This window comes from Bos grunniens, chromosome 9 (assembly GCF_055505025.1).
Source record: "Bos grunniens cultivar Pamir isolate PY7600 chromosome 9, Bosgru_T2T1.0, whole genome shotgun sequence".
NCBI classification, from domain to species: domain Eukaryota; kingdom Metazoa; phylum Chordata; class Mammalia; order Artiodactyla; family Bovidae; genus Bos; species Bos grunniens.
The window spans coordinates 1,445,806-1,471,583 of NC_141173.1; the positions used below are offsets into that span (position 1 = coordinate 1,445,806).

Here is a 25,778-nt window from a genome sequence, read left to right on the forward strand (position 1 = left end):
ATTACTGCCAAGACCAATATCAGGGAGCTTTTTCTCTTATGTTTTCTTCCAGGAGGTTGTATGTTTTCGTGTCTTATGTTCATGTCTTTAACTCATTTTGTGGTGGTTTTTGTGTGTGGTATAAAATAGTGGTCTAGTTTCATCCTTTACATGAGCTATTCAGTTTTCCCAACACCATTTATTGAAGAGACTACTACTTTGTGTATTCTTGGCTCTGTTGTCATAAATTAATGACAGTGTATGCATGAATTTGTTTCTGGGTTCTCAGTTCTGTTCTGTTGATCAGTGTGCTTGTTTTGATTGTTTTATGGTATGATGGATATATGGTATGTATGATATAGTTTGAAAATGGTATAGCTTGAAAACAGGAAGTATGATGTCTCTAGTTTTGTTCTTCTTTCTTAAGATTGCTTTGGCTATTCAGGGTCTTTTGTGGTTCCATACAAATTTAGGATTGCCTATTCCATTTCTGTGAAAGAGCCATTGGAATTTTGTTAGGGACTGCATTGAATCTGTAGATTGTTTGGGGCATGTTATTAATAGATATTTTGTTGTTCAGTTGCTCAGTAGTGTCTGACTCTCAGTGACCCCCATGGATTGTAGCCCACCAGCCTTCTCTGTCCATGTAATTTCCCAGGCAAGAATACTGGAGTACATTGCCATTTCCTTTTCCATTATTAGCTATGTTCTTCTCCAAATATCTAAAACATTAAAATGTAGCACAGGCAGTGAAGATTTCATTTTTGGTAAATTTCAGTCTTCAAAACCAATAGCTTTAATCTTTGGTTTTCTAAATTCTTGATGTTCTTGATGAAGATTCTTTAATCTTCATCTTTTAAAAAATATACATATAATTCTCTTTCCACTTGATGCAGTTTACTAGATACCCCAATTTTTCTTTTAGTATTCACATCAGCAAAAATATCAATAAGAAGATGAATTAGGTTGTTCAGTTAAATTCAACCTAGTGAAACTGCTGTGTTAACTCTGTTCCAGCATCCACTTACAGATATATATCCAAAAGGAATGAAAACAGGGACTTGAATACTTGTACAACAATGTACAGCAGTATTGTACCCAACAGCCAAAAGTGTCCACTAAGCAAAAGCTGATTTCCTCCTTGATACAAAGCATCACAGAGCATGTCCACATCATTATTTAGTTTGGACAGAAAGAAAGAATATTCCTGAGGAGATTCTGCCAACTGTTGTTGTACCAAAGAAACATCCTGTTTTAGTTTCTCGGCCACTTCTCCAGATTTCCATGGGTAATAATTCTTTTTTCCTATTTTCTCCTTCTAAAAGTCGATAAAGCCTGTGAGTAGAATAATCCTTGGTATCAAAGGTATTCCCAGGATTTATCTGCTGAGATACTGATGGGTCTGTTAGCGTTTTCAGTCACTGCTGGGGCATCAAATTACTTTGACTAAGTACTTGAACCAAGTTTTCAAGCAGACAATTCATGTCCTAATGCTTTCTTAATTCAGTTTCATGTGATGATTGTACATGTTCAAATGATGCCTTTTGTTTTATCAGCTGATTTAAAAATAACTTTTGTCTGGCTGTGTAATAGTCTTGTTTACTCTGCAGATCAAATCTCCCTTTCTAACTGGCATATTCAATAACTGGACACTTTTTTTTTTTTTACCATAGCAGGCAAAAATTTTGTCTTTATGTGAATGATTTATTCATCAAGTATCAGAACTTCACTGTTGAAGCTAGGAATTTTAGCATCCAGATTATCTTTGCCAAGAGCCTTGCTAGTGAGGCTATGAAGATTCTTCTTTGCCCATTTTATACCTGATTTCAAGCTCAAATTATTTGCTTACAAGTGAATTAACTAATGTTGAGCAGAAATGTATGTCAGCTGAAGTCCATAGCAGCCCAGGAGAGGACTTTTACTGATATTATATACAACATTAAGTAGAATGTAAACTCCATGAGGGCAGGAATTTGTCACTGTTTTTGATATATCTGTAATTCCTGTAACAGCAGCTGAAACACACAGTGAATGTTCAGTCTTAAGCACAGCTTGGATAAACAGATGCGTGAGTATATACAAAAATTCAGGGTTTCCAAATTTTTATCTCAAGAGATTAGAACCACCTTATAAATTTGACTCCAATCAGGAAGTTACCATGAGTAACAAAAGAAACCAAATAACAAACCTCTACTCCATATCACCATTCAGGTATGATCTAAATCAAGTCCTTTGATTATGCAGTGGAAGTGAGAAATAGATTTAGATAGAGTGCCTGATAAACTATGGACGGAGGTTCGTGGCATTGCACAGGAGACAGGGATCAAGACCATCCCCAAGGAAAAGAAATGCAAAAAAGCAAAATGGCTGTCTGAGGAGGCCTTACAAATAGCCGTGAAAAGGAGAGAAGCGAAAAGCAAAGGAGAAAGGAAAGATATACCCATTTGAAAGCAGAGTTCCAAAGAATAGCAAGGAGAGACAAGAAAGCCTTCCTCAGCGATCAGTGCAAAGAAACAGAGGAAAATAACAGAATGGGAAAGACTGGAGATCTCGTCAAGAAAATTAGAAGTACCAAGGAACAGAGATGGGCACAATAAAGGACAGAAATGGTATGGACCTAACAGAAGCAGAAGATTTTAAGAAGAGGTGGCGAGAATACACAGAAGAACTGTACAAAAAAGATCTTCACGATCCAGATAATCATGATGGGGTGTGATCACTCACTCAGAGCCAGACATCCTGGAATGTGAAGTCAAGTGGGCCTTAGAAAGCATCACTACAAACAAAGCTAGTGGAGGTGGTGGAATTCCAGTTGAGCTATTTCTAATCCTGAAAGACGATGCTGTGAAAGTGCTGCACTCACTGTGCCAGCAAATTTGGAAAACTGAGCAGTGGCCACAGAAATGGAAAAGGTCAGTTTTCATTCCAATCCCTACGAAAGGCAATGCCAAAGAAATGTTCAAACTACGACATAATTGCCTTCATCGCACACACCAGCAAAGTAATGCTCAAAATTCTGCAAGCCAGGCTTCAATAGTACATGAACCGTGAACTTCCAGATGTTCAAGCTGGATTTAGAAAAGGCAGAAGAACCAGAGATCAAATTGCCCACATCCGCTGGATCATCGAAAAAGCAACAGAGTTCCAGAAAAACATCTATTTCTGCTTCATTGACTATGCCAAAGCCTTTGACTGTGTGGATCACAATAAACGGTGGAAAATTCTTGAAGAGATGGGAATTCCAGAACACCTGACCTGCCTCTATTGAAACCTGTATGCATGTCAGGAAGCAACAGTTAGAACTGGACATGGAACGACAGACTGGTTCCAAATAGGAAAAGGAGTTCGTCAAGGCTGTATATTTTCACCCTGCTTATTTAACTTATATGCAGAGTACATCATGAGAAATGCTGGGCTGGAGGAAGCAGAAGCTGGAAACAAGATTGCTGGGAGAAATATCAATAACCTCAGATATGCAGATGACACCACCCTTATGGCAGAAAGGGAAGAACTAAAAAGCCTCTTGATGAAAGTGAAAGAGGAGAGTGAAAAAGTTGGCTTAAAGCTCAACATTCAGAAAATGAAGATCATGGCATCTGGTCCCATCACTTCATGGCAAATAGATGGGGAAACAGTGGAAACAGTGTCAGACTTTATTTTTTTGGGCTCCAAAATCACTGCAGATGGTGACTGCAGTCATGAAAGTAAAAGACGCTTACTCCTTGGAAGGAAAGTTATGACCAACCTAGACAGCATGTTAGAAAGCAGAGATATTACTTGCCAACAAAGGTCCATCTAGTCAAGTCTGTGGTTTTTCCAGTGTTCATGTATGGATGTGAGAGTTGGACTGTGAAGAAAGCTGAGCGCCGAAGAATTGATGCTTTTGAACTGTGGTATTGGAGAAGACTCTTGAAAGTCCCTTGGACTGCAAGGAGATCCAACCAGTCCATCCTAAAGGAAATCAGTCCTGAATATTCATTAGAAAGTCTGATGCTGAAGCTGAAATTCCAATACTTTGGGCACTTGATGTGAAAAACTGAATTATTTAAAAAGACCCTGATGCTGGGAAAGATTGAAGGCAGAAGAAGGGGATGGCAGAGAATGAGATGTTTGGATGGTATCACCGACTCAATGGACATGGATTTGAGTAAACTCTGGGAGTTGGTGATGGACAGGAAGGCCTGGCATCCTGCAGTCCATGGGGTCTCATTGAGTCGGACAGACTGAGCAACTGAACTGAGCTGAATGGAACTCCATATCACAGTAGCATTGGCTAACTCCTTCAAGAACCCAGAGTAAAATAATCCTTATAGTTTTTAAAAACCAGAGATTATAAGGAAGTATCCCGACATGAAACAGCCAAACAACAGAAAAACTACCTGCTCAGAAAGATAGAATTAGTAATGCATCAGAGCTAAAGCTGCAATACAACAGATAAATGTTACTGTGTAAAAGAAACTTTGACATTAAATAGTGATTGGAAACAATCTTAATTGCACCAAAAAGAATAAAATACCCAGGCATTGTATTTGAGTTTTGATGCAGTTATGTTTTCAATCTGCTGATGTTAATAGGAATTACATTGGTTGTTATAGGAGTTACAGACATATCAGAAAACAGTGTCAAATTCCTGCTCTCATGGAGTTTATATTCTATTTAGTTTTGTATAAACTATCATTAGAGTCTTTTCACGGTGTGCTATGGATTAAGGATGTTAATCAGTTTTACATACTGAAAAATACGTAATCCTCTAAGAACTTTTTGCTTAACATCATTTGTTTCTGGTTTTCTTTTGTTTGAATAAAAGCAAAGAATGAAGTGCCTTGTTGGGATCTGGTTCATTGCAGTGTGAAAATAAATAAAGCTAAGATTCATATTATAGGAGAGTTAGTCACTTCTTTTCACCCAGTTCCTGTTTTATGGTAACATTCTCATTAAAATGCATTCCAAGCACCAGCAGCATGTGATTCCACAGTTGTAAGGTGTAATGATTTGGCAAAAAGTGGTTGGTGCTCTTTGGTTGGTGCTCTTTGTTCATTTAAGAAACAGTTGTTGGGTGCCCATCATGTGCTGGAGGATACAGTTGGGTTTGAGACAAAATCCCTGTTCTGGAGCTTCTAAGTAGAATGTAAGGTGATAGAGACTGTCTGGTTGGTTGTTTGGTGGCCAGCACCATCTCAGAGAGTTGGGCTGGTTAGGGCAGCTCTGTGGGTGGAGGTGACCCAAGAGAAGCAGTGTGCTTGGACACATGTAGTGGCCAGCCTTTTGAAGATCATGGGTTCCTGGGTAAGGGAAGAACATTCCTAGTAGAGAAATAGCAAATGAAAAGTATACTTAATTTAAGTGGTTGTTAATCCTTTTGTCAGATTAAAATAATCCAATGTTAATAAGTAGTTCTACAGTTGATCCTTGAACAGTGTGATTTAGGGATGTCAGCCTTCAGCACAGTCAAAAATCTTGAGTATAATGTAGAGTCTGCCTTCCATATCAGAGGTTCCTTGCTGTCCACAGTTCCTCCGTATCTGCGGTTCCAAGTTCAGAGGATGAGCCAACCATGGATCATGTGATCATAAATATGATCATAAATTTATGATCATATGGATGGATCATAAATATTTACAGTTGAAGGGTCAACTATAGTATCTCCTTGGGTTGTGTTTATAAGAATACCTTAATATTTAGTTTTTCGGCCAAGTTGAGTCTGTAATTAGTGGATTATGTAAATCAACTGTAAGACAATGATTTCCAAACAACCAAGGAGCAGATTCTGAAGCAACTCAATACTCCCCAGTACCCACTTAACACTCCAGTTTAACTTAACTCTTAAGTTTTCTGGAGTTGGCTGGGTGTGGCCAAGTGCTTCTTCTGTGTACTTCTTAGAATTATGGAGTGGAGCTAATTCAACTGAAAAACTGTTATGTACATTTTGATATTTTCCTTAATTTCATAATGTTACCTGATAGTTAAAAAAAAAAAAAAATAACCCTTTGGTACATTTTTTTGCCCTTATATCCTATACTTAGGTACATATTTAGATATTTATGAAATCAGATACTTAGGTATTTATGATATTAGGTTTTTGTGTTTTCTGATTAGATTTTCTTTTTAAAAAACTTAATTAATTAATTAATTTGACTGTGCTGGGTCTTAGTTGTGGCACATGGAATCTATTTCCTTCACCAGGAAACAAACCTGGGCCCCTACATTGGGAGCATGAGGTTTAGCCACTGGACAACGAGGAAAAGTCCCCTCTGATTAGGTTTCTATTTTCTGTATTTCATGGATATGATATGTAATTAACATAATGGAATATCTCTTTTTCTCTGTGCTTGGTAGAAGTCTGAAAGAGTCTCTGTCTAGGTCCTTACAGTTGAGTTTCAGTGTTAGCCACATATCATCTTTTATATTTATTCATCAGTATAGTTGTCTTGCCCTGTTCTTTTTGTGTGTTTACTACAAACTCCTGGAAAGAATTTTAATGCTCTCACCCCCAGTATCTCTCCTTCACATTCTGATTTCACTCTCATCAGCTGCTCTGGGTTGCAAGCAGTGTCACTCTGCCAGATGCGATTTTTGGTTCACCATTCCTGGTTATTCTCTCACCTTCTTGTCTTCTCTCAGTTTCTTCTGATTCTCCTCTTCATCTTCTTGACCTCTAGGCACTGGAGTATTTCAGGATTCAGATTTTAAGCATCTTCTCTATTTCTACTCACTTTTATGGTGAATTGAAAAGTGAAAATGAAAGTGAAGGTCGCTCTGCTGCTGCTGCTGCTAAGTCGCTTCAGTCTTGTCCAACTCTGTGCGACCCCATAGACGGCAGCCCACCAGGCTTCCCCGTCCCCGGGATTCTCCAGGCAAGAACACTGGAGTGGGTTGCCATTTCCCTCTCCAATGCATGAAAGCGAAAAGTGAAAGTGAAGTTGCTCAGTCTTGTCCGATTCTCAGCGACCCCATGGACTGCAGCCTACCAGGCTCCTCCGTCCATGGGATTTTCCAGGCAAGAGTACCGGAGTGGGGTGTCATTGCCTTCTCCCCCATGGACCTGCCAGACTCCTCTGTCCATGGAATTCTCCAGGCCAGAATACTGGAGTGGGTAGCCATTCCCTCCTCCAGGGGATCTTCCCAACCCAGTGATTGAACCCAGGTTTCCCACATTGCAGGTGGATTCTTTACCCTCTGAGTCACTGGGGAAGCCCTAATTTTATGACTTAAAACACGCTTTGTAATTCAGCTCTTAAATATATATACTCCAGACTCCTGTATTTACTTCTTTGGCTGTCTGTTGGGCATTTTAAGCTTAATGTCTAACACTGAACTCGTGGTACCTGCTTCTCCAACTCCCAGTTCTCCTTGTACCACTTTATGCCTACAGTCTCCCTCATTTCTAGAAATGTTAACTTCTTTGGAGTTGCTTAACAAAAAACATTGAAGTCATTTTTATTTCTTTCATGTTCTGTATTCACTTGATCAGCAGATCCTGTTGGCATTGTTTTTAGAATATGTCCAGACTCTGGTATCTCATACAGTCTCACTTAGTTCACTGCCACTGTGGTTTTAGTCATTACCATTTCTCATCTGGATTATTGCATTAGCCTGGAAGTGGTTTCCCTGCTTCTGCCTCTGGGGTTTTTGTCCCATATGTTTTCAGAACAGCATCTAGAGTAATCTTGGAGAGTTAGATCCTATCACCCTTTTATTCACAATGCTCTGGTCCCTTTCCATTTCACACAAAGGAGAAAACTAAAGTTCTCCTGGCCTATGAGACTGAACCTAGCTTGCCCCCTGTACCTTTCTATTTTTACCTGCTCTTCTCCCCCTTTTTGCTAATCTGGCCACATAGACTTGCCCCCATTTTTCTGTTCTTTCACCATCCTGGGCATACTCCTGCCTCAGAGTCTAGGTACTTGATGTGCCTTCTAACTAGAAAGCTACTCCCTCAACTTGTTCTGCTTTTGCTGAAAATTCACCTCGGCATTGCTGTCCCCAGGCTCTTTCTGGCCTGAGCAGTGAGCTTTTCTCCTGGCCTGGAAGCTCTTGGCAGGAGACAACCGGTACCAGTATCCCCGGCTCTCCCTGGCCTCTCAGTTTAAAATTATAGACCACTGTTTGTTCCCTTCTTTGTACTCCCCATTCTTCCATTTTGTTTATACACTATATATCTTTTTTATTTGTCTCATCCTAGTTAAAAGGAAGCTTCATGGCAACAGTTTTTAAAATTTTTCCTGTTTTTTGGAAAACATCAAAGCAGTGAAGTGAAGTGAAGTCACTCAGTTGTGTCTGACTCTTTGCGACCCCATGGACTGTAGCCTACCAGGCTCCTCAGTCCATGGGATTTTCCAGGTAAGAATACTGGAGTGGGTTGCCATTTCCTTCTCCATCAAGGCAGTGAGACTAGTATAATAAATGAACCCTCATCTACCTGTTACTTATACAGTTAGTTAATATTAATAGTTCTTCTTTTTCCATTTAAACCCCACTCATTTCTCCTTCAGCACAGTTCAGTCACTCAGTCGTGTCCAACTCTTTTTGACCCCATGGACCACAGCACACCAGGCTTCAGTCCTCCTTACCTCCCCTCAACCAAGATTATTTTGAAGAAGAGCTCAGAAATCATATAATTTCATTTGTAAATATTTCAGTATGTATCTCTAAAATAAAAGAATTCTTTATTTTTAAAAAAATCATCAATATTATCCTGTCTAAAATAAAGATACATTTTAATGTTTCCAAGTATGCAGTCAGTGTTCATTTATTTACCCAGTTCCCACACATTTTTCCTTTTACGGTTTGAATTGGAATTGAAATAGGTCAATATGTTCATATGTTCATTTGGTTGCTATGTGACTTTAGTATGTATCAGTCTATGTAAATGCTTACCCCCCTTAACGGTTACTAAATGGCCTCCCAGCTGAATCCTCCTGCCCTTGCAGGAGGTGCAGGAGAAATGGGTTCAATACCTGGGTTAGGATGTTCCCCTGGAGAAGGAAATGCAACCCTCTCCAGTGTTCTTGCCTGGGAAATCCTATGGACAGAGGAGCCTGGAGGGCTATCGCATAGGGTCTCAAGGAGTCAAACACAACTGAGCGACTGAGCATGCACACACGTTTCTATTTCTAATCCCTTACTTCTTCACGTTTAGCAAAGAAACCGGGTTGTTTGTCTTGAGAATTCTGTGTCATTGGTATCTGGAATAATCTATGCCAGCATGTGACACATAGTAGGTGCTCAATATTTTTGAATGAATTACTATAAAGGTACATAATTTATGGTATTTTAGGATGGAATTAAAATGCTCAAAAGTTAGGGAATGATTATCATCTCACTTTTATAATGTGGTAGAATCATTTTGGCAATAAGAGAAATTATTTTGACAGTTGGGGAGGGGTCAGAGTGAAGGGTACTTAGGGCTACAGAAAATGGTTTGAAAAATAATTATAGTATCTGCTAAGATATTATAATGGCTACTCTCTTATGTTTTCAGTCAAGCATTCAGTCAGGCACATGTTAGTATAGTTTTTACAGTAGCCTTTCAGTGGAGGGAGATACTACCTACGTTTTCCCAGTGAACTGAGGTTCAGTGGGGGAAGCAGAAGGAAAGTGAGTGGGTGCTGAGCATTAATGTTTTTCTTCATAAATTTTATAGAATTAGGCACAATTCTTTAAAATCAGGTACATGTATAACTTTACAAAGGAAAGATTTAAAAAGTGGCACCAGTGATTATGTATTTTGGGGGGAAATTCTTTTTGACAAAGTGTTTTTAATGTGATATGGATTAGAAAGTATGAATAAGAAGAAGGAGAAAGCTGCTTTCTGAAATACCTATCATTGCATTTTGGTGTATGTTTTATTGGTATGTGTGTGAGAACATAAAGTTTGGGAAGCAGTTTTACCATGTGCACTTCTTTCCCTCAAATAATATGCCTTTAACATTGAAGGTTCTAAAGATTTGCAGTGAAAAAACTGTTTTAACATCATTTAACCTTTTAGTCTTTTAGATTTAGATTTAGTCTTTTAGTGTCTTTTAGATTTGTTTGATAGAAACTCTCTTTCTGTGAAATACTAATCAGTTTTTCCCAAAGCATGAATTGTTTGACAAAAGTCGAAATATTTGTTTAATATAAGACTTTAGAATGTGTTAAATTTCAACAGAAAGGATGGATAATTTAATCCTGTTGGAGTAACTGAAGACAGTATTCTAAAGAAAGATTATGAGATAATCGGAGAAGGCAGTGGCACCCCACTCCAGTACTCTCTCCAGGGACGGGGGAGCCTGGTGGGCTGCCATCTGTGGGGTTGCACAGAGTTGGACACAACTGAAGCGACAGCAGCAGCAGCAGCAGCAGCATGAGATAATACTAAAATAAAGGTAAACGAGGGAAAATACTTGCATTAAATAGGTAACGCAGATATTACACAAAGAGTTCATATAAATTATTGAGAGAAAAACGCATTAAGACAAGCCTAGAAGAGAAGGCCGAGCTAAAAAAAATACAGAAAAGCAGTATGTATGTCAGGGTTATAATAACCGTGTTTCTTTTAAAAATCTGCAACTCAGTGTTAGTAAGTTCTTAATTGAGACTTAATATGAAACTTTTTGCGCTGTAAATTGTTTATACTCTTTATCAAAAGTCATGGGTTGAGGTTGAAAAATAGAATATATAAATTTGCCTTCTTTGACTCAGTAAGCTTGTGTTTTAAAATTTATTGTAAAGAAGAAGTTTAAGAGGGAAAAAAGGTAGTAGCATTATTTGTATTTTTAAAATTATTCACCCCCAAATGACTCATTGTATAGATAACACACAAATTGATGATGTGTGTCATAACGTGGATTCTGTTTGGAAGGAGCGTGTGAATCATCCATAAAGGAGACACTTTCTGAAGGGAGGCCCTTAGAGGCTGAGTGGTGGTCTGCTGCTGTGTTAGAGGAGAAACCTGAGGGGGCTCTGTTAAGAGGATATATCTGTGAAAGTTTTTATTTTACTTCACATCACAAACTCTGAAATAGATATGTAACCTTTATCGTTGTGACTTTGCAGAGAGACCATGCTCTTTAGGTTTTTCTCAAGTCTGATAATTAGGGCCAAGTTTCATAATAGAGGAGATAAGTTCCTAGAAGCAGTGGAGTTTGGCCTTTGTACTGCCAGCGTGAGTTGAATTAAGGCTTGTCAGATGTGATGCCTCTGCAGTACTGTGGTTCTCCCTTCTGTATGGTGTAAAGTGACTTAAACTTACGCCAGTTTTGAGAAATTTAATAAATTTTACTTAAACAAGGCAACATTTCACCTAAAAATGGGCACAATAAGGGACAGAAACAGTAGAGACCTAGTAGACACTGAAGATCAGTAAGAGATGGAAGGAATACACAGAAGAACTGTACAAAAAAAGATCTTAATGAACCGGCTAACTATGGTGGTGTGATTCTGGAGTGTGAAGTCAAATGAGCCTCAGGAGTCACTGCTGTGAAGCTAGTGGATGCAATAGAATTCTAGTTCAGCTCAGTCGCTTAGTCGTGTCTGACTCTTTGTGACCCTGTGGACTGCAGCATGCCAGGCCTCCCTCTCCATCACCAACTCCTGGAGCTTACTCAGACTCACGTCCATTGAGTCAGTGATGCCATCCAACCATCTTATCCTCTGTCGTCCCCTTCTTCTCCTGCCCCCAAGCTTTCCCAACATCAGGGTCTTTTCCAGTGAGTCAGTTCTTCGCATCAGCTCACCAAAGTATTGAAGTTTCAGCTTCAGCATCAGTCCTTCCAATGAATATTCAGGACCAATTTCCTTTAGGATGGACTGGTTGGATCTCCTTGCAGTCCAAGAGACTCTCAAGAGTCTTGTTCAATACCACAGTTCAAAAGCATCAATTCTTTTGTGCTCAGCTTTCTTTATAGTTCAGCTCTCATATCCATACATGACTACTGGAAAAACTACAGCTTTGACTAGATGGACCTTTGTTGGCAAAGTAATGTCTCTGCTTTTTAATATGCTGTCTAGGTTGGTCATAACTTTCCTTCCAAGGAGTAAGTGTCTTTTAATTTCATGGCTGCAATCACCATCTTCAGTGATTTTGGAGCCCCCCAAAATAAAGTCTGTCACTGTTTCTGTTTTTTCCCCATCTGTTTGCCATGAAGTGATGGGGCCAGATGCCATAATCTTAGTTTTCTGAATGTTGAGTTTTAAGCCAACTTTTTCACTCTCTTTCACTTTCATCAAGAGGCTCTTTAGTTCTTCTTTGCTTTCTACCATAAGGGTGGTGTCATCTGCATATCTGAGGTTATTGATATTTCTCTCGGCATTCTTGATTCCAGCTTGTGCTTCATCCAGCCCAGCATTTCTCATGATGTACTCTGCATACAAGTTAAATAAGCAGAGTGAAAATATCAGTCTGTTGTTCCATGTCCAGTTCTAACTGTTGCTTCCTGACCTGCATACAGATTTCTCAGGAGGCAGGTAAAGTGGTCTGGTATTCCCATCTCTTCAAGAATTTTCCACAGTTTGTTATGATCCACACAGTCAAAGGCTTTGGCATAGTCAATAAAGGAGAAGTAGATGTTTTTCTGGAACTCTCTTCCTTTTTCTCTGATCCAGCAGATGTTGGCAATTTGATCCTTTGGTTTCTCTGCCTTTTCTAAATCCAGCTTGAACATCTGGAAGTTCACGGTTCATGTACTGTTGAAGCCTGGCTTGGAGAATTTTGAGCATTACTTTGGTAGCATGTGAGATGCGTGCAATTGTGCAGTAGTTTAAGCCTTCTTTGGCATTGCCTTTCTTTGGGATTGGAATTAAAACTGAACTTTTCCAGTAGTAGGATTTCCAGTAGAGCTATTCAAAACCCTGAAGAATGATGCTGTCAAATTGTTGCACTCAACATGTCAGCAAATTTGGAAGACCCAGCAGTGGCCACAGGACTGGAAAAGGTTGGGCCTCATCCCAATTCCCAAGAAGAGTAGTAAAGAATGTTCAGACCATCGGACAGTTGCACTCATCACCTGTGCTAGTAAGGTCATGCTTAAAATCTTGCATGCTAGGCTTCAGCATTACCTGAATCAAGAACTTGCAGACGTCCGAGCTGGGTTTAGAAAAGTCAGAGGATCCAGAGACAAATTGCCATTCCCTGGATCATAGAGAAAGCAAAGGAATTCCAGAAAAACATCTACCTCTGTTTCATAGACCATGTTAAAGCCTTTGACTGTGTGGATCATAGAAATTGTGGAAAGCTCTTAAAGAGATGGGAATACCAGACCATCTTACTTGTCTCTTGAGAAACCTGTATTTGGGTCAAGAAATGGAACCATGTATGGAGCAACAGATTAGTTCAGGATTGAGAAAGGAGTATGACAGAGCTGTCTTCTGCTGTCACTCTGTTGATTTAACCTATATGCTGAGCACATCATGAGAAATGCCGGGCTGGATGAGTTACAAGCTGGAATCAAGGTAGGCGGGAGAAACGTCAGCAACCTCAGATATGTGAATGATACCACTCTAATGGCAGAAAGCGAAGAGGAACTAAAGAGCCTCTTGATAAGTGTGAAGGAGGAAAGTGAAAGCTCCAGCTTAAAACTAAATATTAACAAAACTAAGATCATGGCATCCAGTCCCATTACTTCATGGCAAATAGAAGGGGAAAAGGTGGAAATAGTGACAGATTTCCTCTTCTTGGGTTCTAATATCACTGCAAATGGTAACTGTAGCCATGAAATCAGAAGATTATTTCTTCTTGGCAGGAAAGCTATGACAAACCTACAAAGTGTGTTGAGAAGCTGAGACATGACTGCCAACAAAGGCCCGTATGGTCACTGTGGTTTCCCCAGTGATCACTTACGGCTGTGAGAGCTGGACTGTAAAGGAGGCAGAGTGTCAGAAGAATTGATGGCTTCGAGCTGTGGTGCTGCAGAAGACTCCTGAATGTCCCTTATACAGCAAGGAGATCAAACCAGTCAATATTAAGGGAGATCAACTCTGAACACTGGTTGGAAGGACTGCCGCTGAAGCCTGAAGCTCCAGTATTTTGGCCACCCAATGTGAAGAGCTGATTCATTGGAAAAGTCTCTGATGCTGGGAAAGATTGAGGGAAGAAGGAGAAGAGGGCATCAGAGGATGAGATGGCTGGATGGCATCACTGACTCGATGGATATGAGTTTGAGTAAACTCCGGGAGTTGGTGATGGACAGGGAGGCCTGGCGTGCTGCGATTCATGGGGTTGCAAAGAGTTGGACACGACTGAGCGACTGAACTGAACTGAGAATAAACAGAGATTTGAAAAGAGAACAGATTCTATGTCACTGCTTTCTATTCATTTTCTTAGTGGAAATTGTTGGACTGAACTTTCCAAAACTTAAATATCTAGTTGGATGGGTTTTACAAGAGATTGTTCATTTTATACTCTGATTTACTTTAATCAGACAAATGGATTAGAAGAAAGAAATTTCAGGTACATTTTTAATGGAAGATTTGTTCTTGGGAGAATAGAGGGGAAAAAGAATACATAAATTGTGATGGTGGGGTCCATAATAGCGGAGACTGTGAACCAAAGTCCACAGTTGCTAGGTGCCAGATTCTGTTCTAAGCCCTGCACTCACACTGACGTAATAATTACAGTGCACCGCTGACCACTAGCATGATCTCTGCTTCATAGAGCAGCTTGAGGCACAGCAAGGTTAAGCAGATGCATTGGTTTTGGGGGGCGTACTGCTTGAGAGCCCTGGAAATGTTGAAGACAACCTAGAGCTTGATTTTTTTTTTTTTTTTTTTGCTTCTCGGTGTTATGGAGAGACCAGTGTGATTGTGGCACTGTGAGTCAGTGGTCAAGAAGTGAGGAAAGTGGGTGGGGGCTGCTCTTCTCTGGATCCCGGAGGCCTTGGCTGGGATTTTGAAAATGTATCTGAAGTGTGTGAACATACATCTGTATTGGTAAGGTTTGGAGGACAGAAGAATGGTAACATGATATAACTTTATATTTTGAAAGAATCTAAGATATAGTTATGACGTCTGGAAAACAAACTGTGAGTATGAGTGTGTGTCTGTGGCGGGTGGCCATGGAGGATCCTGGGACACTGAGGGGCTTGATGGCAGATGATGGGGGTGTGGGGAGAAGGTGAACTGTGGGAGTAGTCAGTGGTGATCAGACAGGTGATGTGTTTTGTAGATAGAGCTAGCAGGTTGAGCTGACCCTTGAATGTAGGATATGAGGAGAGAGGCGCTGGGGATAGTTCTAGAACGTTAGCATTGAGCAGCTGGGTTCCATTACCGGGACTGTTTTAGGAGGGCAGTTTTACTGAGGGGAGGGGAAATGGGTAGAATCAGTGTTTCTTTTCTATGTTGACATTGAGATAACTGTTTGACAACCTAGTGGACATGTTAGATCACACTCTTAGGAGGTCATATGTGAGCTTGGAGCTGGGGAATATAACTTTGAGAGTCAAGTGAGTATATATGGACTGGATGAAATCATTTAGGGAGAAGTGAGTACACATAAAGGGGAGATGGAAAGACTGAACCTTTTAAGTCCTTTGGTGTGTGATACCTGCAAGAAGAATCTATAAAGGGTGTTGAGAAGTAGACAGTGAGGGAGGAGTGTGTGATGTTCAGAAATCAAGTGAGAAACGGGTTCAGGATGGGTAGAGGGGTCAGCTGTAGCTGCCAGGAAAAGGGAATAAGGTAAAACCTAGTAATTGACCTCTAGATTTGTCTTTGCTAAATCCTGTTGATCCTGCTGTGCAGTATAGCCCTAAAATTCAGACTGCCCTTTTATAATCCTGGCAATGAACACTGTTAATCAGGTTTTAATCACTTTTCTCCTGGACTGTTTTTTGAATTATTACTTTCCCTCCTGATTACAATACAAAATGCATGTTTATTATAGAAAATATACAGTGATTGAAACCCCGCTTCCCCAATTCCTTACTCCACCTTACCACCAGATAGTCACAGATAACCTTCCTTCCCCCATCCATTTCTATCTCTTCATACATGTATGCATATAATGCTTAACTTTTGCTTTTTAAAATAAACATGGTAGAACTAATTATCTAATGTTAGAGATTCTCTGAGAATGTGTATGAATGTGTGGCAGCATCCATCATGGTGGAGTAACCTTCTAATGGAACTCCCCACGTTTCCCCCAATTATATCTTAAATATATTAAAAAAATCTCAAATAAAATATGAGAGTCCTGATGAATTTTCCAAAGATAAATTCTTCTCTAAGCCTTTAGTACATATAGCATAGTGATAAAAAACTTGGACTCTGTTTTTGAGAGTAACCCATGCATATAGCAGGAAATGTGGAAAATAGGGAAAAAGTATATTATTTTATAGAATAATTGTTGTTATAATTTTCATCCATTTCTTGCTGATCTTTTTTTTTTTTTTTTTGGTTTGTCTAAATGTGCATGCACAACATTTTGTTTGTTACTAACAAGGATCACACTATGTTTTCTAGCCAGCATTTTTTCATAATTTATTCTCTCTTCTATACTTATATAGTATTTTGGTCAAAGTATATAAGGAGTTTCATAATTCTGTTTGTTGTCAAATTGCTCTTCAAAAGGATTGTACCATTTGAAAGTATATTTATAAAGAATTTTGTTCTCTTTAAATTTTTAGGATAGACCACTTTCTTGTTGAACTCTTAAATGAAGTTCTACTTGGATACAAAGATGAGGACTAGATAACTTCTTGAGGTTCCTTCTAACCCCTAGGATGAAGATAATAACTAACATTTGTGTAGTGCTCTAAAGTTACAAAGTGAGTTCTCATACATCATCTCACTTGATCCTCACAACAGCCCTGTGAGGTAGGTAGGACAGGTATTGTTGTTCTCGTTTTAGAGATAAAAGAAACTGGTAGAGAGGTTAAGGATTTGGTCAGGTTTTATTTAAGTGTTTTAGCAGGGACTTGAATCCAGGTCATATGACTGCAATAATCACGTTCTTTTCACAAGATTTTATACAACTGCACATTTAGAATTGCTGTATGTCAGCTAGTAAAATGACATTTGTTCGGTACAGAAATAAACCTGTTGATAATATAAATACAGTGTCTTGCATTCCTTTTCCATGCCTCCTCCCCTGCCATTAAATGAATGACTCTCTTTTGATTAGGGGAAGGTAACTTAATTATATAGTTATATTAAACATCTACTGTTTTCCCCAACTTGTGGGGGGAGGGGGAAGTTACATTGTGTTTTTCATTCTGTGTGTGTGTGTGTTTGCGTGCGCATGCACTTGATGTAACTCAAAAGTATATCTCCATTACTTAGTCTCACACATGTAGCATAAAAGTCTTCAAGGAATAGATTATAGCTAGAACTTGAATCTTTTGGTTCTAGCATGATCCTAGAATTGCAAGCTTTTCAGGGTATTTACTCTTTTTTGTACTTCTTTAACCAAACTTGGGATTAATTAAGTACTCCAGGTGTAGCTGCTTACGATGTTCACAGAGGTACAGTGAGTGATAAGTGAGAGTGTGTGACAGTGGAGGGCAAACCAAGAAGAATCACAGCTAGTCTTCTCTTTGACCAGTTGCCTCATAAGGTAGAAGTTTGTAAACTGAATTGGGAGCTTGTTAGTGGCATTATCCTATTTTAGGAAACTGTCTCACAGTGTTTTCTGTACTGCCTTTAAACACTTAACATCACCAATGTTTAAAAAAATTTTTGTTTTGTTTCTTTTTTTCCTAGTTGTTGGTCTTGACGATATTATGGATGAAGGAGTTGTTAAAGAAAGTGGCAATGATACCATTGATGACGAAGAACTGATTTTACCTAACAGGAATTTGAGGGACAAAGTAGAAGAAAATTCAGTGAGATCACCAAGAAAATCACCTCGTTTAATGGCACAAGGTAACTCTACCAAAGAGACCTAGCTAGGAAATCAAATGAGGGACAGATGTGATCGAGTGTAAACTTGCTGAGCAGTGATAGTATTTTCTTGGTGTTTGCTAACCTGAGGCATTTTGATCATCAGTTTTGAGATTGTATCAATCTGTTGGTATGATTTTAAAAAAATTTTCATTGAAATTACACGATTCAGAGAGTTGACTAGTATCTATGAGTTTCCAGTACTTGCCATCCTACTACTTTTTTCCCTTTTCTTAGAGAAAACTGGTTTTATTAATTATTGTTACTTTTTTGGTATTCCATGTCTCTTAAGTAACACGTGTATATTGCTACTTCTTGACTATTCTGATGATTGTATTTATTGATTTCCCATTCTGGATGGTGAATTTAGCACTCTTTTCTCCTCTTGTTCCCCCATGAAACAAAAGTATATTTTCTCATTTTTCTAATAGATAATTTCACAAGATCAGTAGGAATTACTTACATTATTATGAGTCAGTATGCTGTTAGTGATGATCCTTTTAATAAACTGTTCTATACAACTTTGTCTTTCTGATTTAATAATTGATCATTTGCTTATTAGTTTACACGTTTGCACACACAGCTTTTAATGTACATATCAGTAATTACACCCTAACTACTCTGCCAGTGATCTGAATCGTTTCTGAATATATTTGTGCATATCAGGCATTCTGTCATTTTCATCTTGCTGAGGAAAGTGTCTTTGGGGACCTTCTGATCTGCTGCTATGTGCAGTGCTATGTTAGCCCTATGTAAGCTAGAGGTGTGGTTCTTGTCCACAGAGCTCCCTTTACTAGTCTTCTGAGGATTCTGTTCTGTATTGCAGTTCCTATTTACTTTTCTTTGGTTTAGCTCCTTCGTTGGCCTCTTCTAGTAGTTTGTGAGGAAAAGGAGTATGTATGTATATATATTTTTAAACCTTGTATGTTTGCAAATGTATTTATAATCTGCTCTCACATTGGAATCATAGTCTGATTAAACATAGAATTCAGGGTTGCAAATTGTTTTTCCTCAGAAACTTGAAGGTGATACTCTATTTTGAGTCTGGGAAAATCTCTTGAATTATTTCACTGATTATTTTCCCCTTTATTTTCTCAGCTCTTGTTTCCTGAAACTATTATTCAAGTATTAGATAGTAGGGACGGGCTCTTCTATTTTCTTCACTTATCCACCTCTATCTTCTTCCTCTTCTTACTGAATTTTTCTCATGTTTATCCATCAACTTTTTCATCAAATTCTGAGTGTTCTTTTTTTGTTTTGGGAATAATGTTTTTTGTAGCATTTTGGCGTTGTTTCACGCATGTGGTATTTTATGTTGTCTTTCATAAGGTACTTCGGTTCAATTCAGTTCAGTCGCTCAGTTGTGTCCGACTCTTTGTGACCCTTTGAATCGCAGCCAGGCCTCTCTGTCCATCACCAACTCCCGGAGTTCACTCAGACTCACATCCATCGAGTCAGTGATGCCATCCAGCCATCTCATCCTCTGTCGTCCCCTTCTCCTCCTGCCCCCAATCCTTCCCAGCATCAGAGTCTTTTCCAATGAGTCAGCTTTTCGCATCAGGTGACCAAAGTACTGGAGTTTCAGCTTCAGCATCATTCCTTCCAATGAATACCCAGGACTGATCTCCTTCAGAATGGACTGGTTGGATCTCCTTGCAGTCCAAGGGACTCTCAAGAGTCTTCTCCAACACCACAGTTCATAACCATCAATTCTTTGGCGCTCAGCCTTCTTCACAGTCCAACTCTCACATCCATACATGAACACTGGAAAAACCATAGCCTTGACTAGACGGACCTTTGTTGGCAAAATAATGTCACTGCTTTTGAATATGCTATCTAGGTTGGTCATAACTTTTCTCCCAAGGAGTAAGTGTCTTTAAATTTCATGGCTGCAATCACCATCTGCAGTGATTTTGGAGCCCAGAAAAATAAAGTCTGACACTGTTTCCACTGTTTCCCCATCTGTTTCCCATGAACTGATGGGACCAGATGCCATGATCTTCGTTTTCTGAACGTTGAGTTTTAAGCCAACTTTTTCACTCTCCTCTTTCACTTACCTCAAGAGGCTTTTGAGTTCCTCTTCACTTTCTGCCATAAGGGTGGTGTCATGTGCATATCTGAGGTTATTGATATTTCTCCCGGCAATCTTGATTCCAGCTTATGCTTCTTCCAGCCCAGGATTTCTCATGATGTACTCTGCATATAAGTTAAATAAGCAGGGTGACAATATACAGCCTTGACATACTCCTTTTCCTATTTGGAACCAGTCTGTTGTTCCATGTCCAGTTCTAACTGTTGCTTCCTGACCTGCATATAGGTTTCTTAAGAGGCAGGTCAGGTGGTCTGGTATGCCCATCTCTTTCAGAATTGTCCACAGTTTATTGTGATCCACACAGTCAAAGGCTTTGGCATAGTCAATAAAGCAGAAATAGATGTTTTTCTGGAACTCTTTTGCTTTTTCGATGATCTAGCGGATGTTGGCAATTTGATCTCTGGTTCCTCTGCCTTTTCTAAAACCAGCTTGAACATCTGGAAGTTCACGGTTCACGTATTGCTGAAGCCTGGCTTGGAGAATTTTGATCATTACTTTACTAGCGTGTGAGGTGAGTGCAATTGTGCAGTAGTTTGAGCATTCCTTGGCATTGCCTTTCTTTGGGATTGGAATGAAAACTGACCTTTTCCAATCCTGTGGCCACTGCTGAGTTTTCCAAATTTGCTGGCATATTGAGTCTGCACTTTTCACGGCATCATCTTTCAGGATTTGAAATAGCTCAACTGGAATTCCATCATCTCCACTAGCTTTGTTCGTAGTGATGCTTTCTAAGGCCCACTTGACTTCACATTCCAGGATGTCTGGCTCTAGGTCAGTGATCACACCATCGTGATTATCTGTGTCGTGAAGATCTTTTTTGTACAGTTCTTCTGTGTATTCTTGCTGTCTCTTCTTAATATCTTCTGCTTCTGTTAGGTCCATACCATTTCTGTCCTTTATTGAGCCCATCTTTGCATGAAATGTTCCCTTGGTACTTCTCATTTTCTTGAAGAGATCTCTAGTCTTTCCCATTCTGTTGTTTTCCTCTATTTCTTTTCATTGATCGCTGAGGAAGGCTTTCTTATCTTCTTGCTATTCTTTGGAACTCTGCATTCAGATGCTTATATCTACTTAACAGTGTTTTAAACTTTTTAAAATTTCTTCTCCTTTTTCTTTTATTTTTTTGCTTCTGTTTTTCATGTTAAGAGACTTTCCTAAAATGTCTGATCATTGGTAGTTTGCTCAGTGTTTAATGTTTTGTTGACTGTGAGCATTCTCTATGTTAATCTGGCTGTGTAACTTTTTGGAAGAATCCCTGATATTAGAATTTAGATTGTTAGATTACTAGCATACATGGAAACCATTTAGGGAAGCTGACGGGGGCATCTCAGCTTTCAGCACATAGAGATTCACATAATCTTAAAAATTTCAGTGTACTTTACAGCCACTCTTATTTGTGCTTAATGTTCCTTAGTCTTGAAACTGTTTTTATACTCCTTAAAGAGTAAGCCTCTGGTCTTGGATAAGAAACTGGGAAGAGCAGTTGCCCAGTAGATGGAACAGAGGAGAGGGAGCGTGGGGTCCAACTGCTTCTTAAATAGCTTGGCTTTCAATTCCTCATGTGAACTGCCTGCCTTCCTCCCTGTTTTAGGATCATCTGGGGTCACCAGTTCCTAAACCTTTGGAGATGCCAGTGGTGTTGGTTTGGCCAGCCCTGCCAGTTAGTGTTTACCTTGGGGGGATTTTCTGCATCAGTGTTTGATCATCTTTGTTTGGCTTCCTAAATTGTCCCTGTTTACTCTTATTCTTCCTTTTCTTTTAGATTTGTAGTTTTGGATAGTTTTGATGTGGGGTTTAAGAAGTAAATTAACTGAGATGTATATATTTACTTATCTTTTCCTCACTTTTTTTTTTTAATTGGTTATTTGGTAGATATTTGTGACTTTGAGAAATGAAAGAATAGAATGAACATTACAGACAACGATAAATGTGTGGCCTATGTAGTCTGGCTTCAAACTAAGGCAGTTCATAGTTAGAGGAGATAGTTAAATTATCCTTTGCTAAGTAATCAATTACTATTGAAAAATAGCTTTTTGTTTAAATACCTTCACAGTTGTATGTGCTATTCATTTATCAACCACTTAGATAATGGGTTTTAAAAGTTTTTCATTTATTTCAGGGCAGATAAATATAGTAGAGTTATAAATTATTACAGACTGCTTTCAAAACTTTAAAAATCATCAAAGTATTGATAACAAATCATAAAAATTTTAGTTATTTAAAAATGTTCATGTATCTGAGCTTGAGTGGTTCATAATCCAGGAAGTAATTTTTTAAAGTTGTTGCGTACCTACCTGAAGACTAGATATTGTACCAAGTCTTGGGGGGATTAGGAAAGGTCTCTAAGGTTAGGATGACCATATAATTTATAATCCAAACGGGGACACTTGAGTGTCGTGACTGCAGGCATTTTCTAGGGAAGTTAGAGACGGAGGAGGACACGTAACGCCTTCTGTAAGACAGTCACAGCTCAGGGTTAGTGATACGTGACAAATTAGGAGAATGTTCTAAATTGCATTGTAGGGTTTTGTGTTAAAAAGGAAAGAGGCTTTTTTAAATTGGTGACTTTTAGTTTTCCTGCAGAGTTGATTCAGAGGTATTGATATGCGTAGGCTTGGATATATAGCTCCTTATTTTGTATTTCAGTTTGTGGGTTGTTTTTCTGCTTAGTGAATTGTTATATTTTTTTCTTAGTGAATCATTTAGCTTTCTTTCCAATTTCTTTTCACATTGTGTTTCTGTTTTCCTTGGAGGATGTATCCAGTAAATTATTTTCATACTTTCCACATTTTCCCTTCTGAAACATTTTCTTGGTTTCAGTCTTTTTAAATATAATTTCTTTTTTGGTTGATCTGTGTACTTCAGTGTATATTTGACTTCTTGGTATATTTAAACTAGTGAAAGAATAGATTGAATGCTAAAATGGAGATACAATGGAAGTACATTTATAAGGGCATTAGAATTCCTTTGAGGCTGTAATGAAACTCATGCAGATCCTATTGTGATAGATGGTTTAGTTTAGATTTAATTGCACTTGAATTTGTTTGGTTTTATATATTTAAAGGTATTTAATATTTAAAACTGTATGATAACCTTGTTTGAAATGGGTAGTAATATAAAGGATCTTAATTAATTTTAGTCTCAGCTTATTTTTATAAAAAGGAAACTTGATAAAAAATATTTGTCTTATTGTAAAATATAATATCAGTCTGAATTTTATAGAGGTTTTTTTCCTGCCTCAGAATTGATAGAACTTTGCTAATTATAAAATTTAACATATCTAAAATATGGTCCATCACGAGTAGATATTTAGTACATTTTCATTGAAATGGGAAAATGAATTTTATAGCTCAGAATAAATTGCACTGAAATAAAAATAAAAACACATGACAACATAACTAAGTTATTTTTATTTATTTTTTTCCCTTGTGATAGAACAAGTAAGAAATTTGCGACAAAGCACTATTGCCAAGCGTTCAAATGCAGCACCTTTAAATAGCACAAAAAAGGCATCTGGGAAGACTGTGTCTGCCCCTAAAGTAGGCGTGAAACAACCAGAAAGGTGTCAGATTAAAGAAGAAGCTGGTACATCACCGAAATCAGAACACCAAAAAGAGAGCAGAAAGAGCAACCGACACAGTGGACAGGTTGAAGCAGCAGTTTCATCTTGTCTTGAAATGAAGGATGAAGCTGGATTAGATTCTGAGCAGAAGTGTAATAATCAGGGAGAAGCAAATGTGCCATCTCATGAGTTAAATTCTCCACTCCTTTCAGAGACTTGTATTAATATTGAAAAAAAGAAAAGTGAAACTCTGGAATGTAAAACCAAGTCTGTTAGCCCATTATTTAAGTTTTCAGATAAAGAAGAAGATGAACAAAACGATTCCATTTCAGGTAAAATGGATGAGACTATTGTTGAAGAAATGAAGGCAGAAGAAGTTGAACAAGAATCAAAGGTGACAGTTAAATTACCCCACAAAGATGACAATGTCATTAAGGAACCTGCATCTTGTGATGCTTTCTCTGGCAGTTCTGCTTGTACAAACCCAAACAAGACAGAAAAGAACTTTGTCAGTTTGTCTGGTTCTGTGGATAAAGTAAATGAATGTAGTTTGGAATTGCAGGATAGCATGGAAGTTGCTGTTAAAGCTAAGAACTCCCCTCTATTTCAAAGAAATGAAATAGAAATGGCTTATTGTAAAGGTACAGAGTCTAATGATAAGCAATTGGAGGGCACCAGATTTAATAAATCAAACTTGGAGGTGGTTAATACTGGTGCTTTTGAACCAGAAAGTAATACTTTAGAAAATGCTATTTGTGATGCACCTGACCAAAATTCAGAACAGTTGAATATTGTTGAAGATATTAAAATGGAGTTTCATGAAACAGCAACCCTTCAGGATGATAGAGATAGTCAGTCAAGTAGTGTTTCTTCTTTAGAATCAAAAAACATAAAATCGAAACATAAAAAACCTGTAATTCATCCTAAGCAAACCTTGACCACAGATACTCAGAAAAAAGTTGCTACAGCAAAGCATGAATTAATGCATAACAAAACTAAAGCTAATGTCAAAAGTGTGAAGCGGAATGCTGATGAATCAGAATCTAAGCAGAATTTTCATAGGCCAGTCAAAGTGAGAAAAAAACAAGTTGATAAGGATTCAAAGATTCAGAGTTGCATTTCTGGGGTTAAATCTGTGAAAAATCAAACTCATTCTATATTCAAAAAAACATCACAGGATCAAAATTTAGTACAGATTTCCAAACCCTTAACTCATTCTATGAGTGATAAACCTCATGGTCACCCTAGTTGCTCTAAAGAACCTCACCATTCTGTACAAACTGGACACTCATTGCAGGCCAGTCAGAAACAGTGCCATAAGCCCCAGCAGCCGACCCTAGCCGCGAGAACCAATAGTCATGTGAAGGAAGAGCTGGAGCATGCAGGTGGTGGAGAACATTTAAAGGAAGAAGAAAAATTGAAATTAAAAAAACCTGAGAAGAATCTACAACCACGCCAAAGAAGAAGCAGCAAAAGTTTTTCTTTGGATGAGCCACCGTTGTTCATTCCAGACAACATAGCTACTGTAAAAAGGGAAGGCTTAGATCATAGTTCTTCATTCGAATGCAAATATATCTGGACTCCCAGCAAGCAGTGTGGGTTTTGCAAAAAACCACATGGCAACAGGTGTGTGTGTGTGTGTGTGTATGTATGTATGTGATATGTATATTAAAGAGAAATTGCTATTTTTTAGAGTGAGATTAGTGGGAGAACTTTTTATAGAAAGATGATTTAATATGCAAAGACTTTTGCAAAAACAAAACCCCCCCCTCAGTCCTGGATGATAGAAAGATGGAGCCACTGTTCAGTATTCTAGAACACTTTAAAATACATAGTCTGACCAAAAACTGATATATATGGAATTGTTTTGTCATTGTAATCAGTTAGACTGTAACTTAGTCATTGCATCTTAAAAAAAAATCAGAAAATTTTTATAGTGCTTTGGGCCTGTAAGTTATATGTTATTTTGTTTGGCTTGAAAAGAATTAGTAATAAAATGTGAAGGGCATAATGGAAATTTTATATATATATACACACATACACTTTTGTTTGTTTATTTTTAATGAAGCAGTTACTCTGACTTAATACTGCTACTTTATAACTATCAAACTTGACTTTAGAATGAAATTTGATAGCTAAAACAACTATTAAATTACCCAGGGGAATTTTGTATGTAACATGGGATGGAGTGAAACATATATTTTGTTTTTTGCTATTTTAGTGATTTGGATTTCCTGTGAATTCTCCTCTTTTAGGAGGTGATTTTATAGTGCTGCCCTTGACATTCTT

General features: G+C 38.3%; 1 protein-coding gene and 1 pseudogene across 24 annotated transcripts in view; one reads left to right on the forward strand and one right to left on the reverse strand.

Annotated features, from left to right (window-relative positions):
- Nucleotides 1-25,778, forward strand: part of PHF3 (PHD finger protein 3) — a 92,334-nt gene that overhangs the window by 40,194 nt on the left and 26,362 nt on the right. For 9 of the 24 annotated variants that reach the window (XM_086316189.1, XM_086316187.1, XM_086316207.1 and 6 more), the window contains 2 exons: nucleotides 17,656-17,817; nucleotides 23,363-25,115. In XM_086316189.1, the coding sequence (XP_086172315.1) occupies nucleotides 17,656-17,817; nucleotides 23,363-25,115 (1,915 nt within the window). Of the gene's footprint in view, nucleotides 1-8,161; nucleotides 8,320-16,580; nucleotides 16,771-17,655; nucleotides 17,818-23,362; nucleotides 25,116-25,778 lie in introns of all 24 variants that reach the window. The other 15 variants (XM_086316197.1, XM_086316195.1, XM_086316204.1 and 12 more) reach the window with 6 other exon arrangements.
- On the reverse strand, nucleotides 1,004-2,186 carry LOC147365536 (HAUS augmin-like complex subunit 3 pseudogene; annotated as a pseudogene).